General features: G+C 37.2%; 1 protein-coding gene across 7 annotated transcripts in view; it reads right to left on the reverse strand.

Moving 5' to 3' along the window:
* Positions 1 to 20,719, reverse strand: part of CEP135 (centrosomal protein 135) — a 37,796-nt gene that overhangs the window by 986 nt on the left and 16,091 nt on the right. For 5 of the 7 annotated variants that reach the window (XM_065696963.1, XM_065696988.1, XM_065696961.1 and 2 more), the window contains exons 12-25: positions 20,125 to 20,268; positions 19,437 to 19,580; positions 18,376 to 18,453; positions 18,061 to 18,212; positions 16,656 to 16,771; positions 16,431 to 16,585; positions 15,909 to 15,964; positions 14,742 to 14,910; positions 9,053 to 9,163; positions 7,269 to 7,454; positions 6,133 to 6,342; positions 4,960 to 5,162; positions 2,026 to 2,130; positions 1,472 to 1,618 (exon numbers count right to left, since the gene is read on the reverse strand). In XM_065696963.1, the coding sequence (XP_065553035.1) occupies positions 1,472 to 1,618; positions 2,026 to 2,130; positions 4,960 to 5,162; positions 6,133 to 6,342; positions 7,269 to 7,454; positions 9,053 to 9,163; positions 14,742 to 14,910; positions 15,909 to 15,964; positions 16,431 to 16,585; positions 16,656 to 16,771; positions 18,061 to 18,212; positions 18,376 to 18,453; positions 19,437 to 19,580; positions 20,125 to 20,268 (1,976 nt within the window). The other 2 variants (XM_065696998.1, XM_065697006.1) reach the window with 2 other exon arrangements.

The following is a 20,719-nucleotide window of genomic DNA, read 5'->3' on the forward strand; positions in this document are numbered from 1 at the left end:
TTCTCTACATGGCAGCATTCTTCAAGTACAGCAACTGGACTATTTTTATTGCTCTTGGTACTCACTGTAAAGCAAGGAAGACTAAGACAATTCTCTCCTGATGATGTTCATTCTCAGAAATATATTATCTGTCATTATCTCAGTCAAAATGGTGATTTGCAATGTAAATAGGGTTTGCCTAATGGCTCACCAGCACAGCAAAAAAACTCCCAAACCCTGCTGTTTTATCCCCAATATCAATATCTCATTTGCTACAGTTCCCATTTCAGCTTTGTCCAAAAACTCACAAGAAGAAAATTGCTTACAATGTGGATCATGTCACACTGACCTCAGTTCTCAGGAAGCATGTGTTTTTGGTAAGTAAGATTGAGAACAAGCCATATGTATTTACCAACAAAAAGTCTTATTGGCTTGGAATTCTGTTTCTTAGATTTTAGCGGTTAGATAGTTAGATTCATGAGCTGTTATAGAATTATAGGATAGTTAGGATTGCAAAGGACCTTAAGATCATCCAGTTCCAACCCCCCTGCCATGGGCAGGGACGCCTCACACTAGACCATGTCACCCATGGCTCTGTCCAGCCTGGCCTTGAACACTGCCAGGGATGGAGCATTTGTCACTTCTTTGGGCAACTCATTGCAGTGCCTCACCACCCTCACAGTAAATAACTTCTTCCTTATATGTAACGTTATAATACACTGTTGTAGAACACATATTTCCTAAAACAATCACTGTTTATCTCTCCCTGTCCACTCTTTGCTGCGATTTATTATGCAGAATAGGACAAACATAATATGATGCCAATAATCAGGTCTATAGCACAAACTGACATAATCTAAAACAACAATGATCTCTAAAACTAAAAAAAATGTCACTGAAAATGAACAGGTGAGAGGTTGATTTTGATTTCTTTTTTATGGGCTCTAGTGACCACGAACTTAGCCATTCATAGCATTCAAGCACTAACAATGAAAAATGCATTAATTATTTTGATGCACTTGTTTTGGAGGAAGTTTAGTCTAATGTGTAGGGTTCAATCCATTTTAATTAGACTCACTCTTATGAAGTGTCCTTCCTTCATTGTTGTACTTCAGAGAATTTCATGGCATTTCTCTTAATATGAGCCATTCATTGTTTGGAAATAAATATTAACAGTAATAATAATAAATAAAAATATTAACAATAATTGGCAATAAATATTTGGATATAATTAATGGTAGTAATAATCAGGTCATATATATTTGGAAGCTGTCAGCTGTGGTGCAAGACCATTATCAAAAATGTCAATCCATTACATTATATGGTCTTTGGAGTGCACTTTGCATCTATTGTTTCCAATCAATATTTTATAGTAGGACAGTCAACCATAGAACTTAGTGTGTAAGGTGGAAGAATTTAATATGATTTTAAAAGTACTATTTAGAAACCTAACTCTTAAACTGAAACAATCTGGTGAAATCAAATTACTTACTTTTCAGATGCTGCTTTCTCAGTTGTCCTTACACTGGAACGTTCTGGAGAATGTGAGGGAGACCTTAATGTTGAACTGAGAGGAGGTGAAGCACGTAAGGATGATGTAGAGAGCCCATGGCGACGCATTTCCTGAACTGCACGCTCTCTACCAACAGATAGTAATTTCAGTTACATTACACTTCAGTACTGCAGGATGTTAGAGGAGAGAAATATAACTTTTCCCCCTATATTTTTACTTGATGATTTTCACACTACTTTGCAAAGAGCCTTATTTTCTCATAATGCTGTTCAACTTTCTTCTTATTTTCGTAAGAAGGGATTTTTTTTTTTGGATGCAATAGTAAACTCACAAAATTTATGAGGGAATTCAGAAACTGCATAAGGCTTTTTTCTCTTTTAATTAAGCAGCTTTTGAGATGAGAGTATTAGATTTTGAATGACAATAGGAACACAATTTTTCATAACAGCTCTTTCTCACTATTGAAGAAAAGCAACAGTTTTTAAAGTGAGAAAGAAGAAATAGGTCACCTCACTGAAAAAATAGCATCTTACCGTTCAAATCGTTCAGTTGTCAGTTGCCTTTTTAAAGTATCACAGTCAGTCTGCAGCTGTGCAACTTTACTTCGAAGTATGGGAACCTCTCTATTACAGCTGTTTCTAAAAAAAGATCATGAGAAGCAACAAAGTTTTCTTTGAACACAGTCGGCTAGGAGGTTAGAGGAATTAAAGCAAGATCGAACAAAGATAGATTCAATGTGTTGTTTCACACAGACCAAATGAAAGACAAATCAGAAGCCATAAGAACCAAGTGAATACAACAATGTTTCTAGAAGAACCTAAGGTGAGAAGTCAGAAGCCGGCAAACCCATGACGTACCTTTACTACAATACATCATGGTATTTTTTTCAGGCAAAGGTAAACACAAACGCTTATAAAACCAGACAAACCAATTAAATCATTAATTTATTGATTTACTATCCTCTGTTGCAGTGTGAGAGGGTCTTTTATGTGTACACTTAAAAAATAGAAGTAAAAAGCAGTAACTATAAGCAAAAAATACAAACACAGCAGATATGGCTTTAGTAAAAATTGTATCAAGTAGGCTGTAACTATCTGGCTATCAGACCAGCAAAACCCAGAGTCTGAAAGCTTCTCAACTGCACCGGTAGTGCCTGCGCCTAAGTGTTTCAACTGCGAGAATCGAACCAAAAAGTAGCCTCAAAAATCTTAAGTAACATAATTAAATAGACTTATTAGCAAATCTTCAGCTTGGGCGACTTAACACTTGGTTGCAAAACACCATTAATTACATTATAAAGCAAGGGAAAAAATCATTGAATGTAAAATAAGTTGTCTAAACCAGAATCTAGACAGTTTTGTTATTCCATAGTCTTCAAAGACAACACGAGGGTGAGTGCTCAAAGCCACTTCTGGAGAAGCAAAGATGCACTTGTTTATTGCTATAGCATTGGACTTGAATTCTGAAAAAGAGTTCCAGATCTAGCTCAGTCACAGACTTCCTGTCTGGCACCCGCTGGTCTCTGACTCCAGGAAGATGCAAATTACGCAAGGAATCTGATCCAAAAAGAACGACAGAATATGTTTTCCTGTGTTCCCTATTCATCAGTAAAATTCCTAGAATGGCATCTTGATCCAGTATGTTGAGAACTGATGCAGTAGACAAGAGGTCTCGATGATATCTTATTCTAAGTCCTTCAGAGACAGGCATATGCTTTCAGGATGAAGGTAAGAATTCAGGGCCCAATATCATTATTGTAAAATAAAGAAAGAAAGCAAAGAGTTTTGTGAGTTCTGAGGTTATTCCATGTCAATGATATTTAAACAAAATTTAGATAATGAAGTAAATAATTAAAAAATGTACATAAATTTCATAATATACAAATATCCCCCCCAACTTCACTGTTCCAAACAGATTAGTCTTTCTTCTAAGAGAGCGTTAAAAATTATTTCTACTCTCAGCAGATGCGCAGGATGAGAAGCTGCAGTTATAGCTCTAATGGAAAACACTGGCCACATTTAGTGTAGGTGTCAGATTCAGTGCCGTTTATATTTCAAAGGAACAATAAATGATACAGGCCTTTTTCCTTAACAGTTAATATTAATAGCAGCAAAAGTACTTTTGCCTTTGTAAAGCACTGTGACTTCACTCTGTGATTCTTCCTTTAATCAAAGTAAGGACAACAAGCATCTTCAGTAGGTAAGCAATTCAAATGTACCATGGATTTAAACTACTTGGTAGGGTTTTTTTGTGAGCAGTACATATTAAAATTTTACTTTCAACTTGCTTTGAGGTCACAGAATCATAGAATAGTTAGCATTGGAAAGGACCTTAAGATCATCAGGCCCCAACCCGCCTGCCATGGGCAGTGATACCCCACACCAAGCCATGCCACTCAAGGCTCCGTCCAACCTGGCCCCTAACACCGCCAGGGATGGAACATCCAAAACTTCCCTGGGCAATTCACTCCAGTGCCTCACCACCCCCACAGCAAAGAACTTCCTCCCCATATCCAATCCAAACTTCCCCTATTTAAACTCCAATCCACTACCCCCCCATCCTATCACTACAGTCCCTAATGAAGAGATGGATCTCAATGAAGAGATGTTTGATGAATCCACATTGTTCTAAAGGAATCAGAACATAAACCATCGCTCGAGACAAAGAAAATTTGTGTTCTTTTAATAGTTAAGCTCTTCAAAGCAAATAGAAATATGGCATTTTGCTTAAAAAGCAGAGTTGTATTACTTCCCTAAGCTAAGAAGAAAATCACCCTGTGAGAGAGGTAGAATATATATGTTGAGAATCGATACACTCTGATGTAGAGGTTAAATACCCAAATCATACTGCAATGCATACATACACTTAAAAACATACTCAACAGCTAAAAAAACAGAATCACAAACTATCATGGGTTGGCTGGTTCTATGGTGGAAATAACATTCACAACAGAGCAGCTACCTCACCATTTGGCAACTATGTCCACTAAGAGGATCAGAAGGACAGGATTTTAGTGACTGCACTGAAAGTACAGCAGAGTTATATCAGACAAGTGAACTTCAGGAAAAGTATCACACCTCCTGTGCCTGACTGATGTAAAAAAGAATTATGACAGAGAAAGTGGAGCAAACTTTCTGGAGTCAGACGGAGGACAAATCCAGAAAGAAACCAAGTGCTTGTTCTCAAGACCGTGAAAACTCAGCAGGGTGTTTCTTCCTTTTAGAGTACGTACAAGCATTAAGTTTAATACTTGTACTAAACTGCTGTCCACCAGAGTGCTGATTAATGAAGCTGATATGAAAGATCTGTAAAGAAACTTCAAGATGCCATGAAAGGCCAAAAGGCATTGCAAAAATCTGTTCAGCCTTACTGAAAATCAAGAATTTGACTTTATGAATAAGTGTCACCAGACAGAAGAAGTTCATTTATAAACCACGTAACACAAACATACACTTGTTAAAACTTACAGTTTGCTCTCGGCGAGTGTTAGCTTGTCTTTCAATAACTGAATTTCGGAATCTTTCTCATGGGATGTTAAATGGTTCTTAAATTCTTTGTCTCTACTAGTAGCCAGCAATGCTTCAAGATTCTGAACTGTAAGTCTCTCACTGGATAACTGCTTTTTCAGCAACTCTACTTCTGATTTTATGTCTTCTAATTCACCTAGAACCTAGGGCACAAATGTTATGCATTACTAATACCCTGGTTTACAAAATACAGTTCTCTTTCATGAAGAGTTGATACAAAACCTGAAATACTTGCAAGCTTCATAAAAATTAATAGGAAATTGAGCTCACAAAACAAATTAAAGCCTACAATTATTTAAAATTATTCTTAGTTTAAAACTATTCAAGCTTTGCATCTGTCAAATATTCTACTGGGAGCTGGATTACTGAGTCCTGGGAATGCTTACCTAAGTACCCAGAACACTAATTGACTCCTAACAGCAGTAGGCTTTTGCACAAGTACAAAACCAGTATTTACTATACTTCATTCTATTTGATTAGGTTAGCTCACAAGTAGCTTCTTGGCTTTTGCTGAAAATGTAAGAATGCTTGTTTTCCTCACCAGATCTATGAATATAAACAAGTTCTGCAGGGATGAGAACTACTGTTCTCAACATCCTGAATATTACAGTAACAAGAAACCTGACCAAGTCACTAAGTAAAGACATAACAACCAGCTGTAAAGAAAAAAGTTCAGAAACTATGGATATTTAGAACTGTTTAAACCATTTCAAAATATTTGAAAAACTTCAGCTCAGTCTAAAGTTCAATCTAATTAAAAAATCCATTAAGGAAGAATTTTTAATATCTATATAAGAAGTGCAATACCAACTTTTTAAAGTTGAAAATTTGAGTAAATTAAAACAGTACATAAAACCAAATAAATATGATTTGTCTCTGTGGTATGGCAGTTTTTGCTGCCGCATTTTGTAGTGATAATGAAAGAAACTCTTTGCATACATAACCCACAGATACAGATCTGCATACTGCAAAATTTTTAATTGAGATATAAACGTGAAACTAGTGATGTACATTAACTTACCTTTCTCTCAGAAGCAATTTATTGTTTTCTCCAAAAAACACTAAAGGCAAAGGAAAATATCATAGCAAATTAAATTTGCCTTTGCTGCTTACCCTTTCATAATCCATGCTTTTGGTTGTCAGCTGTCGAGATAAAAGTTCTTTGTTAGCCTCAAGTTTCACGCAGAGTTCCCTCACAGAAGCCAGGTCAGCCAACACAGAAGACTTATCCTGATTTTCACGTTTAACATCCTCTTCCAGTTTAGACATTTTTTTTGTAATGGAGGAGATCTGAGATTCATATGCTTGATGTGCAAAGATATGCTAAACAAAGACAAATACATGTACCCCTTCAGTGTTAAATGTTGAGTAAACAGTTCTCTGCTTGATAACAGGTTTGTTGGGGTTTTTTAACACCTTTTCCCTTCAAAATTAGCTTTTCCTATAACATTAACTTTATATTACATTCCTTTCCTCTCATCTCCCTAAATCAGAGCTAAGAACAACTAATAAAGCATCCCTGCAATTTTTAATCATTATCTTGAAGAATTATACAAGTACTATATATAAGTGTAATGGGGCTGGATTCCAGCTTCAGAAGAGAATTAAAAGCTTAAACCCCTCAAAATACAATCAATTTTTTACCCAGCTTTTGGGCTAACTAAAAGCATGAGACAAAACATGGTCAATCTACAACTATTATACCCTACCTTGATCTTCATAAAGTTATTGCTTGTAAAACTTAAGCATCATTATTTTCTATGCTATTGGTCTAGGTTTCAGCATTAAGCCATCCTGATTCTGGATCTGGACTGCTATGACCGGATTTTTACCTTTAGTCCAGCCACCAATGCTTCAAACACTTCATTCAAAGCTTCAAAGAAATCTAAGAACCAAGCTTACAAAATACCCATAAAGTTAGCTGACAAAATACTGATAAAGAAATATGGAAATATTTTTAAGCAACTAAACAAAAGGTTCTTACAGAGACAGATACATAATACCATTGATCACCCAAGAAAAGAGATCTTAAAGTATTAAAATACACAGTGTGATTCTAATTTTGGGAAAACAGGGAAAGGAGAAAGAAAGAACATCTAACCAAAACCAGTTACTGTTTCCACATCTGAAACATTCATGTATATGAATTATTTTCCACTAAAGCATTAAAAATAGCATGTTGACTTTATTACAACACACTTGACTCTATCCCACTTTCCTTGACAGAATTTCGTTGCACAAGTTATTACCCCTTGAATCTCTTTTTCCAGAAGCTCTACTTTCTCTTGGAGATGTCTCCGATCTGTATCTATAGAAAGGAGTTCAAGTCGTATTGAGGTGCTTTCTCCTTCAGCTTGATGAGCCTTCATTTCCCAGTCTTCTGCTTGTGCATGGACCATTCGGAACTTCTCTAACAATTCTTCATTTTCTTTTTCCTAGATGAAACAGTAAATCACTCTGTAATGATCAACATGCCTTCAAGTTGCTTGATCTTATTTAATGCCTACTCCCTACAATATCTTCCTTTTTTTCCCCAGAAAAAAGTAGATTTTTCTCCATTTTCTTAATCCCACTATCTGGCAGCTACCAAACGGCATCATCCCTTTTGCAAGTCCAAATAGTAAATAAATACAGTGACAGCTTTCCGTTTTCTTAAATGGAAGTATTTACACTTAGTGATTGTTAATGAGTTTCAAAGTTCCCAGGGAGGGGTTATTTTGGATCTCAGCATTGTCAAGGGTCACATTACTGAGATGTACTAATCCTAGTGCTGCCCTTTCCAATAAACTCCAGCGGGAGTCAATGTTAAGCAATTTTACTTACTGCATGCGCTCTTACAAATATTTATATTACAGGAGTGCCTGAAAGACTGATAACCTCTTTGGGCACATACACCCAAGCAGTCTATCATAAAAGTACAAAACTGCAAGCTTTAGTGCTTATTAGTTACGCAGTGATCAAACAAATGTTGCTTCTGAATTTAATTTAATAATTAAGCAAGAGAACACTGTGCAGAAAAGTAAGTTCCCTATTTCCACAGGCAACATTTGGATGTAACACTAGACAAATCCCTGAAACTAACCTTTCCTAATTGGCCACTGGCTATATATTCTACAGTTTTTTAGTACCTGACTTAAATAACTGGATTCTCATTTGCCAAAGATGTGGCCACACCTGTAGCTGAAGTGCTTTGGACATATGACATATTATCAAATTCTTAATAACTAAACTTCAAGTGTTCTACATTGAGAGTTCTAAGCTAACATACTACTGACCTTCATTTTTTCTCTATACTTCAGTTTCTACTTGTAAAAAGTGGATGACTTTGCATGCATTCACCTAGACATGCAACGCAAAGTCTTATCAAAACTCATTCTTTCCTATTCAAAATCACATAATGGATTTACCAGTTCATGTTGTCTTGACATAAATTCCATTTGTTTTAAATGATTCTTTAATCATTTTAATGCGCACAGTTTTGAATTCAAGTATCAGGATAAAATACATTTTAAAAGAGCACTGTTTTGTCAGTACAGCAAAAACTCTTAAGTCTTATCATTCAGAGAAAATATTAAAATGTGCTATTTTTACACTTTCCTGCAAAGCTACATATAAAATTTCTCTTTTTTAAAAGTGTAAAATATTAAAAAACAACATTTAAGCTGCTTGTTGCCTATAATCATGAAACAGTACCAGATTTTTTTACTGGCTGCCTTCTCAAAAAGCAAAACAACATTCAAACATAATTTGTTCATCATTCTCCAGTGTTACAGCCAACTGAAACATAGTCAACAAAATTGTGATGTGCAGAATTTATCAGTGCTCCAGATCTAAGGAGGTTTTACATTAACCCAAGAGTAGCTTGAAACAGTGCAGAGGAAAAAAATGCAAAACAAAAAAAATAAAAAAAAAAAAGAAATGGGACAGGCAGGGAGAACAGGACGCAAACTATACATTTCTTGATTTGTTTTCTAACAATACCCTAAACCCAATGGATTTATTGAAAATAGCAATGGATGCCTACGGATTATACCTTTGAAGCCATCAAGGTCTCAAATCTAGAAACTTCAGTTATATAATTATGAACCCTGGTTTTCATTTCTTCTTTTTCACGTACTGCATCTTCAAGCTCAGTACTGATAGCCTAAAGAGATTACATAAAGGCAAAATAATGCATTAGAGTGAATTAATCACTATATATTACTGTACCAGGCTAAATCAATGTAATTGCATATACCCAGATTTTACTGTATTCTTTTAAGTAATTTTGTCAAAGCCCTTTGGGATTCGTAGGGTTCAGAAATATTCCATACTACCTTAGATACAACAAAGAGTTTTCGAGGCAAGAATAATCACAGACAATAATGAATGTCACACCAGTTCATAAAATCTGCAGCTTTCCTGATGACACACCTTACTGACCTTTGGAAAATTCAATATACAGAAGTTGGGGAGCTGGGATTTTTCTAGCCTTAGGCTTTATTATCCCTGAGTGAAGGAAAGTTTTGTGTCACTAGAAAGTCAACTTCATAACCAACAGAACATTTATTTTAAAGTAGAATTGAAAGATAACTAAATGGATTATTAAGATCATATTTAGGCATTCAAAAGGCATCTTGGAATAAGTTTGAGATGTTGGAATCGCTAATTCTGGCTCTCTCAGGTTCAGCTCTCACCTTTCTCTGAGTCCTCTAGCCCAGAGAGCCATAAAGGCATGTGTCTTCTTCTATTCCCACTGTCAAATGTGGGGGGAAATAGACGATATTGTCTCATTTCTTTCACTTTTTTTTTTTTTTTTGGTATATTAATATTCATTAAAACAGCAGCCTTTTTATTGTGTGACTTGTTTAGCATATGCTGAAATCAGTTTGCTTGTCTCTGTGGTAGCCTTCCCAAGCACACCAAGAAAGCTTTAGCCATCATATTATGGTAATAGCACAGAATGGTTTGGATTGGAAGGGATCTTACAGATCATCTAGTTCCAACCTCTCTGCCATGGGCAGGGACAGCTTCCACTAGACCAGTCTGCTCAAAGCCCCATCCAATGTGGCCTTGAACACTGCCATGGATGTAGGGCATCTACAACTTCTTTGGGCAACCTGTTCCAATGCTTCAGCATCCTTTTGGGCAACCCGTTCCAGTGCTTCAGCATCCTCATAATGAAGATTTTTTTCTAATGTCTAATCTAAATCTACACTCTTGATACCTATTAATGGCATGTCTAACTTCAATAATACACCCACATATTTATGTACTGCACAGTACGTTTTGCAAGAACTATTCAGGGTACTACCTCAGTTAAAACATCTTGTTATATTGTACTTTCTATCTTCAGACTCAGCCAGGTTGACTGAGGGGAACTGAAATAAATGGTTTAGCTAACAAGGTTCTCATTATTTTTAGTGTTAACATTTAGTAAATTCAAACATATATTTGTATCTCAGCATCAAAACCATACAAGGCATTTGAGTCTCCTGATGAGCTGCAACATTTGTATTTGCTATACAAACTGAATAAGTTGCAACAAAATTCTGAGCTCTTTAAATCACACTCACATATTCTCTATGTCCTTTCTAATGTTTAGCTCAATAAAAATGCTACTTACCCTATAAAACACTGGACATTTATGTTATATACATATAAGCACGGACTTTGGCTTCCTCAGGAACCTGCTTAGTAAGGTTCCATGGGATATAGCCCTAGAGGGAAAGGGGGCCCAAGACTGTTGGTTGATATTCAAGGATCACCCGCTACAAGCTCAGGAGTGTTGAGTCCCAACTAGAAGGAAGTGCAGCAGGAGGGTCAGGAGACCTCCTTGATGGATAAGGAGCTGCTGAGGAAAATTCGGAGGAAAAAACAGGTTTATAAAAGGTGGAAGCAAGGACAAGCAGCCTGGGAAGAATACAGGATGTTAGGGACCAGGTTAGGAAAGCTAAGGCCCAGTTAGAATTAAACTTGGGTAGGGATGTGAAAGATAACAGGAAGGGATTCTGTAATTACATTGCAAATAAAAGACAGACTAGGGACAACGTGGGCCCTCTCTGGAAGCTACCAGGAGAGCTGGCTACCCTGGATTTGGAGAAGGCTGAGGTTCTGAATGACTTCTTTGCCTCAGTCTTCACTGCAAATGCTCTGACCACACCACCCAAGTCTTGGAAGGCAGATGCAGGGCCTGTGAGAATGAAGACCTTAGGCCCTCTGTAGGAGAGGATCTGGTTCGAGACCACCTTAAGAACCTGAATGTGCACAAGTCCATGGGATCTGATGAAATCCATCCGCGGGCCCTGAAGGAGCTGGCAAATGAAGTTGCTAAGCCACTGGCCATCATATTTGAAAACTCATGGCAGTCGGGTAAAGTTCCCGACGACTGGAAAAAGGGAAATATAACCCCCATTTTCAAGAAGGGGAAAATGGATGACCCAGGGAACTACAGACCAGTCAGTCTCACCTCTGTACCTGGCAAAATCTTGGAGCACATTCTCCTGGAAGGCATGCTAAGGCACATGGAAAACAACAAGGTGCTTGGTGACAGCCAGCATGGCTTCACTAAGGGGAAATCCTGCCTAACCAATTTGGTGGCCTTACATGATGGGGCTATGGAACTGATGGAAAGGGGTAGAGCAGCTGATGTCGTCTACCTGGACTTGTGCAAAGCATTTGACACTGTCCCACATGACATCCTTGTCTCTAAATTGGAGACACATCAATTTGATAGGTGGACCGCTCGGCGGAAAAAGAACTGGCTGGATGGCCGCAAAGAGTTGTGGTCAATGGCTCAATGTCCGGCTGGAGACCAGTAACGAGTGGTGTCCCTCAGGGATCCGTGTTGGAACCAGTCTTGTTCAACATCTTTGTCGATGACGTAGACAGTGGGATTGAGTGCGCCCTCAGCGAGTTTGTCGATGACACCAAGCTGTGTGGTTCAGTTGATACGCTGGAGGGAAAGGATGCCATCCAGAGGGACCTCGACACACTTGTGAGGTGGGCTGATGCCAACCTCATGAAGTTTAACCATGACAAGTGCAAGGTCCTACACCTGGGTTGGAGCAATCCCAGGCACAGCTACAGGCTGGGCAGAGAAGTGATTCAGAGCAGTCCTGCGGAGAGGGACCTGGGGGTGTTGGTTGATGAGAAACTTAACATGACCTGGCAGTATGTGCTTGCAGCCCAGAAAACCAACCGTATCCCGGGGTGCATCAAAAGGAGGGTGACCAGCAGGTCGAAGGAGGTGATCCTGCCCCTCTACTCTGCTCTGTGAGACCTTACTTGGAGTACTGTGTGTAGTTCTGGTGTCCTCAACATAAAAAGGACATGGAACTGTTGGAACAAGTCCAGAGGAGGGCCACGAGGATGATCAGGAGACTGGAGCACCTCCCATATGAAGACAGGCTGAGAAAGTTGGGGCTGTTCAGCCTGGAGAAGAGAAGGCTGCGTGGAGACTTAATAGCAGCCTTCCAGTAACTGAAGGGGGCCTACAAGGATGCTGGAGAGGGACTCTTCATTAGGGACTGTAGTGATAGAACAAGGGGTAACAGATTCAAACTTAAACAGGGGAAGTTTAGATTTGATATAAGAAGGAAGTTCTTTACTGTAAGGGTGGTGAGGCACTGGAATGGGTTGGCCAGGGAGGCTGTGAATGCTCCATCCCTGGTGGTGTTCAAGGCTGGGTTGGACAGTTCCTTGAGTAACATGCTTTAGTGTGAGGTGTCCCTGCCCATGGCAGGGGGGCTGGAACTAGATGGTCTTACGGTCCTTTCCAACCTTAACTATTCTATGATTCTATATATTGTCCATACACACATTTTATTGTATAAGGACATACATATCATGCACTTGGACCTGGGAAGCTTTTGGTCTGCAGTATCCAGCTGGTGCACTAAACCAACTCATTATTCCTCAAACTATGTGAGGGATTAAGAAGACTGAAAGCACTTCATGCTCTCTGGGCCATGGACTCCAGACCTGGAGAATTCCAAGGAAGATGAGATGGTGCAATGATGATTTCGAACAGTGCAAATGGGCTATACAAGTCTCTTAAGCTCTTTAAAGAATGTGATTTTACATACCAGTAGTTGGCTTAAGTTGCAGACCCCTGGAGTACATCTCAAGATGAAGATCCCGCAAGAAGAATAATGATGACAGTCAAACAGCTTAATTCACTGAATCTCTCAACCCTTTCTGTCTTGCAAATTTTTTATTTAAACTACACCATCAACTTGAGATAGCTCATCTTTCAGTAAAATATTCAATAATACCGTATGGAAACATGTAGTTCCTCAAGGAGTTAAAGATTTTATTTCAGCTTTGATTCTGTAAGTGATGTAAGTTTAAGTTACGCCTTCATAGCATGCACTTTACAAGGGAGTGTGTTCAGCCATCAGCAGCTGAACACACTCTCAATCTCTCAAGTGAACACACTTTCCATCTCTCAAATGGAAAGCTAACCATGAATGCGCAATTCAACTCAGAGTCCACTGGGCAGTCACAAGCCCCTTCCCACCTGCCCTCTGACCTAAAGCTACTGACTGGCTAGCTGTTAGCAAGGAAGTACATTATGACTCTAATGAAAGATGAAATCATATAAAATTAATGCAAATAAAAAAATACATATATGTAACAAAACTCTGCAAGTAGTCAAAAAAGTACCTGACTACAATCTCCACAAAACGCAAAATCCCCACACACAAAAACCTGCATTATACAGCTAAACTCTGTAAGATGCTACCTCACCATGACACCTACCTTACCAATGCAAAGACAATCCAATAAGAACATTTCTCCAGGGAAATAGATGGCACCTTTGAATTCACCATCTAAAAACCCCACACAAACTTGACACAATGGAAAGCGAACCCCTCCTATTCTCATCGACTGTGCATCCTTATCCATTCCTGAAATCAGGAAACAAATTCGGACTATTCAGGACTATCATACCTTAAAAATAAGTTTTCTTCAGTCCCTCTGCCTTTTATCTTTTAAGCCCTCTTATGCTTTTCTTATAGTAAAGCAAAGTTCCTGCAGACCAGCACGCATGAATGGCAACTAATCTTGCCAGAACTGGAAATTAAAAATCTGCCAATATCTCTTCACAGCCACCATTACCAAGGCTCACAGAACACAAATGTTAAATCTACATTCCAAAACATACAATTTCAAAATGTGGCATACCTCACTCAATATATCCAATGCTTCATGGAAATTAAATGGGTGAAACTAATGTATCACTATGCCCCAGGATAAATTCAGATGTGCTACCAATCTCCTCCCTCTCACTTCAACCTTACTAATAACCTGATATCTGCTTTTGTGGTTTCTTGCTCCTTCTCAATAATCCCTGTTCCACAGATAATAAAACCCAATTTTTAACAATTAAATACCAGCTACTAAGTGATATAACCGATTTCATTATAGTATAAATGTAATTTCACTACAGAATAAACAATTATGCCCTAGATTTAATTAGATTTCTTTTTTAATCTGGGGAAGGGTGACTAAACTGAAAGCTTGTCTATTTCTCCCCCACAGCACTGACTAAGCTGAAGTATCTGCAGTAATTGCTTTTACATGTTCTGCCCAGTCACTTTTAACATCCCAGTGTTCAAGAAATACGACTAATTAAGCATACCAAATCAAAGTTGAGGATACAATGGTTTTGATGCACCCCTATACATAAGCAAGCAACAAATAGTTTAGTACTTCAGCATTATGTACTGCCTTCATACCTGGTTTTCTCTGGCCATTGTAGCTAGGTCATCCTGCAGCCGCCTGTTTTCTTTCAGAGCCATTTCCTTTACTCTTCCTATCTCTGCAAGCTCTGTGTGGGACGTATCAAGCTGGCGATGTAAGCTAGATATCTCACGGTCTCTGCTGCTCAGCATGTCCTTTATCTGGCTATCAAGTAAAAATCTTATTTAAGTTGTCCCTTCTTATACTATACCACATACTGCTGAAAATGATCAGATGTGGATTTTGGATATGCAAAAGCCTTTTATCATTTTTTTAAAGGGGGGGAATTCATGCTCTCTGAAGGCTGACAAATAAGTCTAAACATAAACATGATCTAAATATGTAAAATGTCAATATGCACAAATAAAACTTAATTAAACTTCAACTTTGAAGATGCATCTAGTGAGAAGTATCTTATTATGCAAACAGCAATCACAGATACTTCTGTTTATCCGTGTTTGGTAGTGATTACAGTATATTAGCCATTGCATATTCTATAAACCATAAAGGATGAAGACAGCTTATACTTGAAATGCCACAACCAAAAGAGCAAGAAAAAGATTAAACAAACTACTAGAATTAAAGTGTGTGAATTTATGTAAAGTTTTGCCCTTCTTTTTTTTTTGCCACAGATACTTCATGCATCAATGTATTAAGCATTCAGTTACACTGGTCTTCACGTGTTTAAATATTTTCTTTTAAAAAGCTACAGTTTTAAAACTCATATGTGAAAAGAGGCAAGAAGGAAAGATCAGATGAAGCCCAGGTAAAATCTATGCACATATACTTAAATTGAAACTGTACTGGTAATTTAAGTTGGAAGCATTAGCTTGCCAATAATTAGGAGTTCAGATCTGAGTTTTACCTGGCTCAATCTAATATCTAGTGGAATACTTAGAATATTAAAAAGCTACTTCCTAACTGAGAATTAGGAAATGTTACCGATCTAGGAAAATAAATATGCACAAACAATGGTTAATTGCTGTCTTAACAGTACCTTAGCAGCCTGCAATATAATTGCAGGAGAAGTTTCTTCAAAAGTTGGGTACATCCTTCTCAACACAGTATGCTCCTTTTCACCAAAATAACTAAAATGGCCAGCTACTTTCATTTAAAAACCACTAGATAAAACTACTGAAGAAGGCATCCTAGTCTTTACTTACTCATTTGAGGACTCCAGTTCAGAGAGGGTTAGACGTAAATGAGCAATTGTTTTTTCCTATGAAAATAAAAGCCAAAATTGTATTATTATATGGCAACATAACAGGATACTTCAAATTAAAGAACTTTACATTTAAACCTTTCTTTTAACCCTTCATCAATAATAAGTGCATCTTTCCACATTCAAGTTTCCAAGCTTCTTTACTGAGAAAGGATTTTCTTATCAAAAAGATGGAAGTCAGCTATAGATTCTGTCACATCAGGCTAGAACATTATATCTCAAATACCTCCAAGTGCAAAATGCAAAAATATACTCCTTTATTGTCTTGGAGTGTTTAGGGAATACACTAATACTAACAATATTAATTTAAATGCTGTTGAGTTGGCAAATGACTTTTTGGACTCAGTCCAAACATAGCGCTCATGCAATGTCTCAGGCTCTGCATTGGCTTTGCCATACAAGCAAAACGTCTTTTTTAAAAATCCCCAGATGGACTGTAAAGTAGTACTTCTACTGCACATACCTTGTTAGCTAAGTTGTCATCTAAGCATGCAATTCTTTCTGTTTTTTCATCTACAGTTTCTTGAAGACTATCCTTTTCTTTGTCCAAAACAGTAATAGTACTTCTAAGCACATTGACTGCTTCATCCTGGGAAGTGCTCCTCTGGTTTAACCTATCTATAAATAAAAGAATAAGTACTTTCTATTTTGAAATCAGGAAATAAGCATAAAAATAACCAGTGATTACCTATTTTCTCCTCTAGCTTTACAATTTCTTCTTGAGCTGATTGCAGTTCATTCTTTTTGAGGGCCAATCGGTGCTGTAAATCGTCAACAGACCTCTGGAGTTGGTCATTTAAGAGCCTAGAAAATCAGTACACAGTTGAAAGACGTTTGGGACCTATTCAGGGTTATCAATTTACGGCTTTTAAAGCTGCTTGAAGTGCTGGAACAGTTCCAGTGTTCCATACCAACCAGCAGCACAGGATTGTGTCATATTAACCAGAACTGTCCCTCACACTGTGGAAGAGAGAGGACTAGTAATTACTGCCAAGACCAACACCACTTGGTTGCTCTTGGACCCCTGTAGCAAGTCCTCAACATCATTCCAAAATGGAGCAATGGAACCTTGGTGGAACAACCATGATAATCTGAAACATAAGTTTCCTCTGAGTTCTGTTACTCTTCCTCAGGTAACTCTTATTACTTGTGTCTTTTGAATCTTCGCTATATAAAGATTTTGATATGTAGCTCGTAGCAGTGATTATCAGCCACACCACATTTTAAGAAGCAATCAAATTGACAGCTGTAGTTCTGATCCTACTTTAAGAAATACAGAGCCTGAAAGATATATGAAACCATCTACCTACATACTTGCTTTGCTCAGAAAGAAATATTAGTGACCTATGAAAAAAAAGAAAAAAAGTGCAGCTCCAAAGTAATTAAATGGATTATTTACAACACAGCTCAGGAAATAGAAATCACTCTGAAATGGGATCCCACAAATGCTAGAGAAATTTTTAATTTATTAAAAACCCCACCAATCCGGTATACAGTATGTCTGCAGATAAAGACTGCTTTCACTCAGCTTAGAGTGAAACTTTGGGGGGGAAGGGGGAAGCGGGGGTGCCAAACAGCTATAACAAATTGCCACCGTGCACAAAGCAGAACCAAATGCTGAAATTACTGTAGCCCTACTCCTTGCTTGGCTAAAAATTTTCAGTATTACTGACAACTCTGTAAATATGACACAATTAGGTCCTACTGTCTGCAAAGACATCTGTCTTTCTTTTAACAAACAGCATTTGAATACTCTTTTAGAAATTTCCTGTTCTGATACATTCCTAAGCAGAGAACACACCCCTGTTAGAGGAAACAGTTCTAGAGGGAGGAAAAAATTTTCACTCACAATTAGCCATAAAAATTATCAGCACATCTGGTCACCAAATAAGTCTAGAGGAAGCTTGCTGTAAAAAGCCACCATAGCAACTTCCTTACTCACATTTACTTTTTCTTAAGACAACAACAGTACAACATGATTTTGAAAGTATTTTATGGTCTTTCCCAGAAACTCAACTCTGCTCTACGGTCATAGAACAAACAAAATTAAGTCAGTGTCTGTGAAAGAAACCCACATTTTGTATTAGACTTACTGAAGTGAGCATATCTCAGCTTTAAACTGAGAAGAATCATCATATGTCTGGACAAGTTTACTGGACTTCAATTTTAATTCATTTTCCAAAGAGTTTATTCTTTCTTTCAGGATAGAGATTGTAGCCTTTAGTTCACACCTTTCCATCTCAAACTGCAATTTAAAAAAACAATAACCAAACATATTATTGTTGTAGAAAACTATCATAACTTGTCTTTTGAATGAATTTATGTTGAAAACAGCTACAAAATTGACTGCTTGAAAAATCTATCCTATTTTAAAATAATAAAAGCTTACTTCCTAAATATGTACTTACTCCTTGAATGTTATTCTCCAGTTCCGAAATATCATGCTGCATCTTTGATTTTTCAAGGTTAGCTGCTTCTTGCTGAATCTGAGATAGAAATATTTAAATTTAAACTTAATGTATCAATAAAATACCTACAGGCTATAAATCTTGCCCAACAGCTGAGGGTTAGTTGAGCATCACCAAGTGAAATACAGCTCGTATACAAATGTGACTTCATCTTACTCCATAGTGCACAGCTGAGAGTTCCTTGAGCTTTCCTGCACAGCAGTGTATGCTGCACACCACAGGAATGTGTGCTGTGCACCAGGATCTCCCTTGAGTAGGGACACCTCCAAGCGTTACTCTTTGAGACTGAGAAAATTCTTATCAGTTAAGATATTTGGCAAGTGAGTTGGGAATAAGAGCACTGAAACTTTTAAATCTTAGCTAAGTGACATAAAGGATTGATTGTGCATATACATCCCTTTAGACATAAACCACTGACCAAGTCTGGGACTAAGTCTGGATCCAGCCACACCTAAACTCCTCTCTGAGGAGCTGAGAGTGCAAGGGGTTCCTTTCTGAACCTCATGACTCAACAGGAGGGTCTCCCTGACAGTTCTGTCTGACTCTGTCTTCTATGCATGTAAACACTCAAGTGTATTTTGCCATTAAATCTTGTTAAACCACTGCTGCGTTTACCATTGAGCTTTGTTAACTCAGTCATACCAATAAAATACTCTTGCAAGTGAAGTGCATGACTTCTTTTAACCACTATCTTTGAAGTAGTGCATACAAACAGAAATATTCTGTAGTTGGGGCTTCATTACGTAGGTTCTTTACACAAGGTGATGACATGCTTGCCCTAGGACACTTAAAGGCATGTTCTTCTTTCCCTACCCCCACTTAGGAACTAAGTTAAAAGATAATTCAGATAATACATTGAGCTTTCTCAAGTGAGTCTGAAATCAGGTAAGTTCAAAAGTTCTTCAAAATGCGAACTGACAGCCAGACACAAACACAGCATTATTGTATAAGCCTCCCCTATATACCACCTCACTGTAAGCAATGAACTTGTAAAAGCTCACCTTTAGTTTTTCTCTGAGGCTTTCTTTTTCTGCCATTATTCTTCTAAAATCAGCCAGTGCATTGTCTCTTTCTTCTTCCACGTGACTTTGAGAAACAGAACTTTGTTTTGCTTCTTTTCTCATCCTGTTCAATTCATCCTGAGACTTTTAAAGATTATTGTTTGTTAGCATACATGGACTGCAATTAATATAGCATATACACTAACAAAAAAGAAAGTTTCAATGCTATTATTACAAGTGCTATTGTAGTCTTTTCTCTAGATAATTAAAAATATATTCCTTATATCACACAGTGGCATGACAACTTATGCTGCCAACATACTCGTCATCTTCTTACTATTCCAAGTATAGCCTAACTTCACTCTTTTTTGTTATCAGTTAAACTATTACTTCTTCCTTGCTTTCTAGCCTGTATCCTTACCCAACTTTCCCATGTATTCCACTGGGCTTTTTTCCCCAATCTTTCTAATTTCTGAATGCCAGTACAGTTTTATAATGTATTTAAAGTTAATACAGTAACTTCAGAATACATATTTTGTTATTAACTAATAAAAATAGGAATATATTTTATTTTTTTTTCTAGGTCTATACTCTTCAATTTCTATTATAAAGTTTTTTCATTTGAAGCAATTATACACAAGTGTTAAATCAGTTATTTCAATGCCAATTTTAAACAATCTCTTCTTACCTGCTCATAAAGAATATTCAATCTATCTCTTTCTGTAGTCAACAACTTGACATTGGATTGAATCTCTATCATGTGTTTTTCAAATCTGTCTAACATGGATCTTAGCTCATCTCTTTCTCTGGTGATGAATCTAAGATCTTCACTCTGCAAAGTGATTAATAAAATTTATGTTAAAATATACAAATTTAAATATTTGGATAATTAATAAAAAATAAGAAAGAATTCACACTACTAGTAATACATGGAAAATACATACTTAATGAATTCTAATTGTAAATAAAAAAAAAAAAAAAAGCCTGGCATTGGTGGTATAATTTGAACAATAAGAACTGTCAAGGAGAAAAAGCAAAACAGCTAATAAAATTTCAGTATCTTTCTGTCTATCATAGGGTTCTATTTATTTCAAACAAACTGATCCATAATTAATCAATATTTTACTGTAAAATGCACATAAGGAAATAAAATACTAGTTAACTGGAGTTTTTTCAGTTAATTTTTATGTTAAGAACGTAATTAAAAAAAACTACTACAGACATTTACTGCTATCGAATTTGAAAATATATTTGATATCTCCTTAAATGGTTCTATAGTATTT

Source organism: Lathamus discolor, chromosome 1, assembly GCF_037157495.1.
Source record: "Lathamus discolor isolate bLatDis1 chromosome 1, bLatDis1.hap1, whole genome shotgun sequence".
In the NCBI taxonomy this organism is placed as follows: Eukaryota; Metazoa; Chordata; class Aves; order Psittaciformes; family Psittacidae; genus Lathamus; species Lathamus discolor.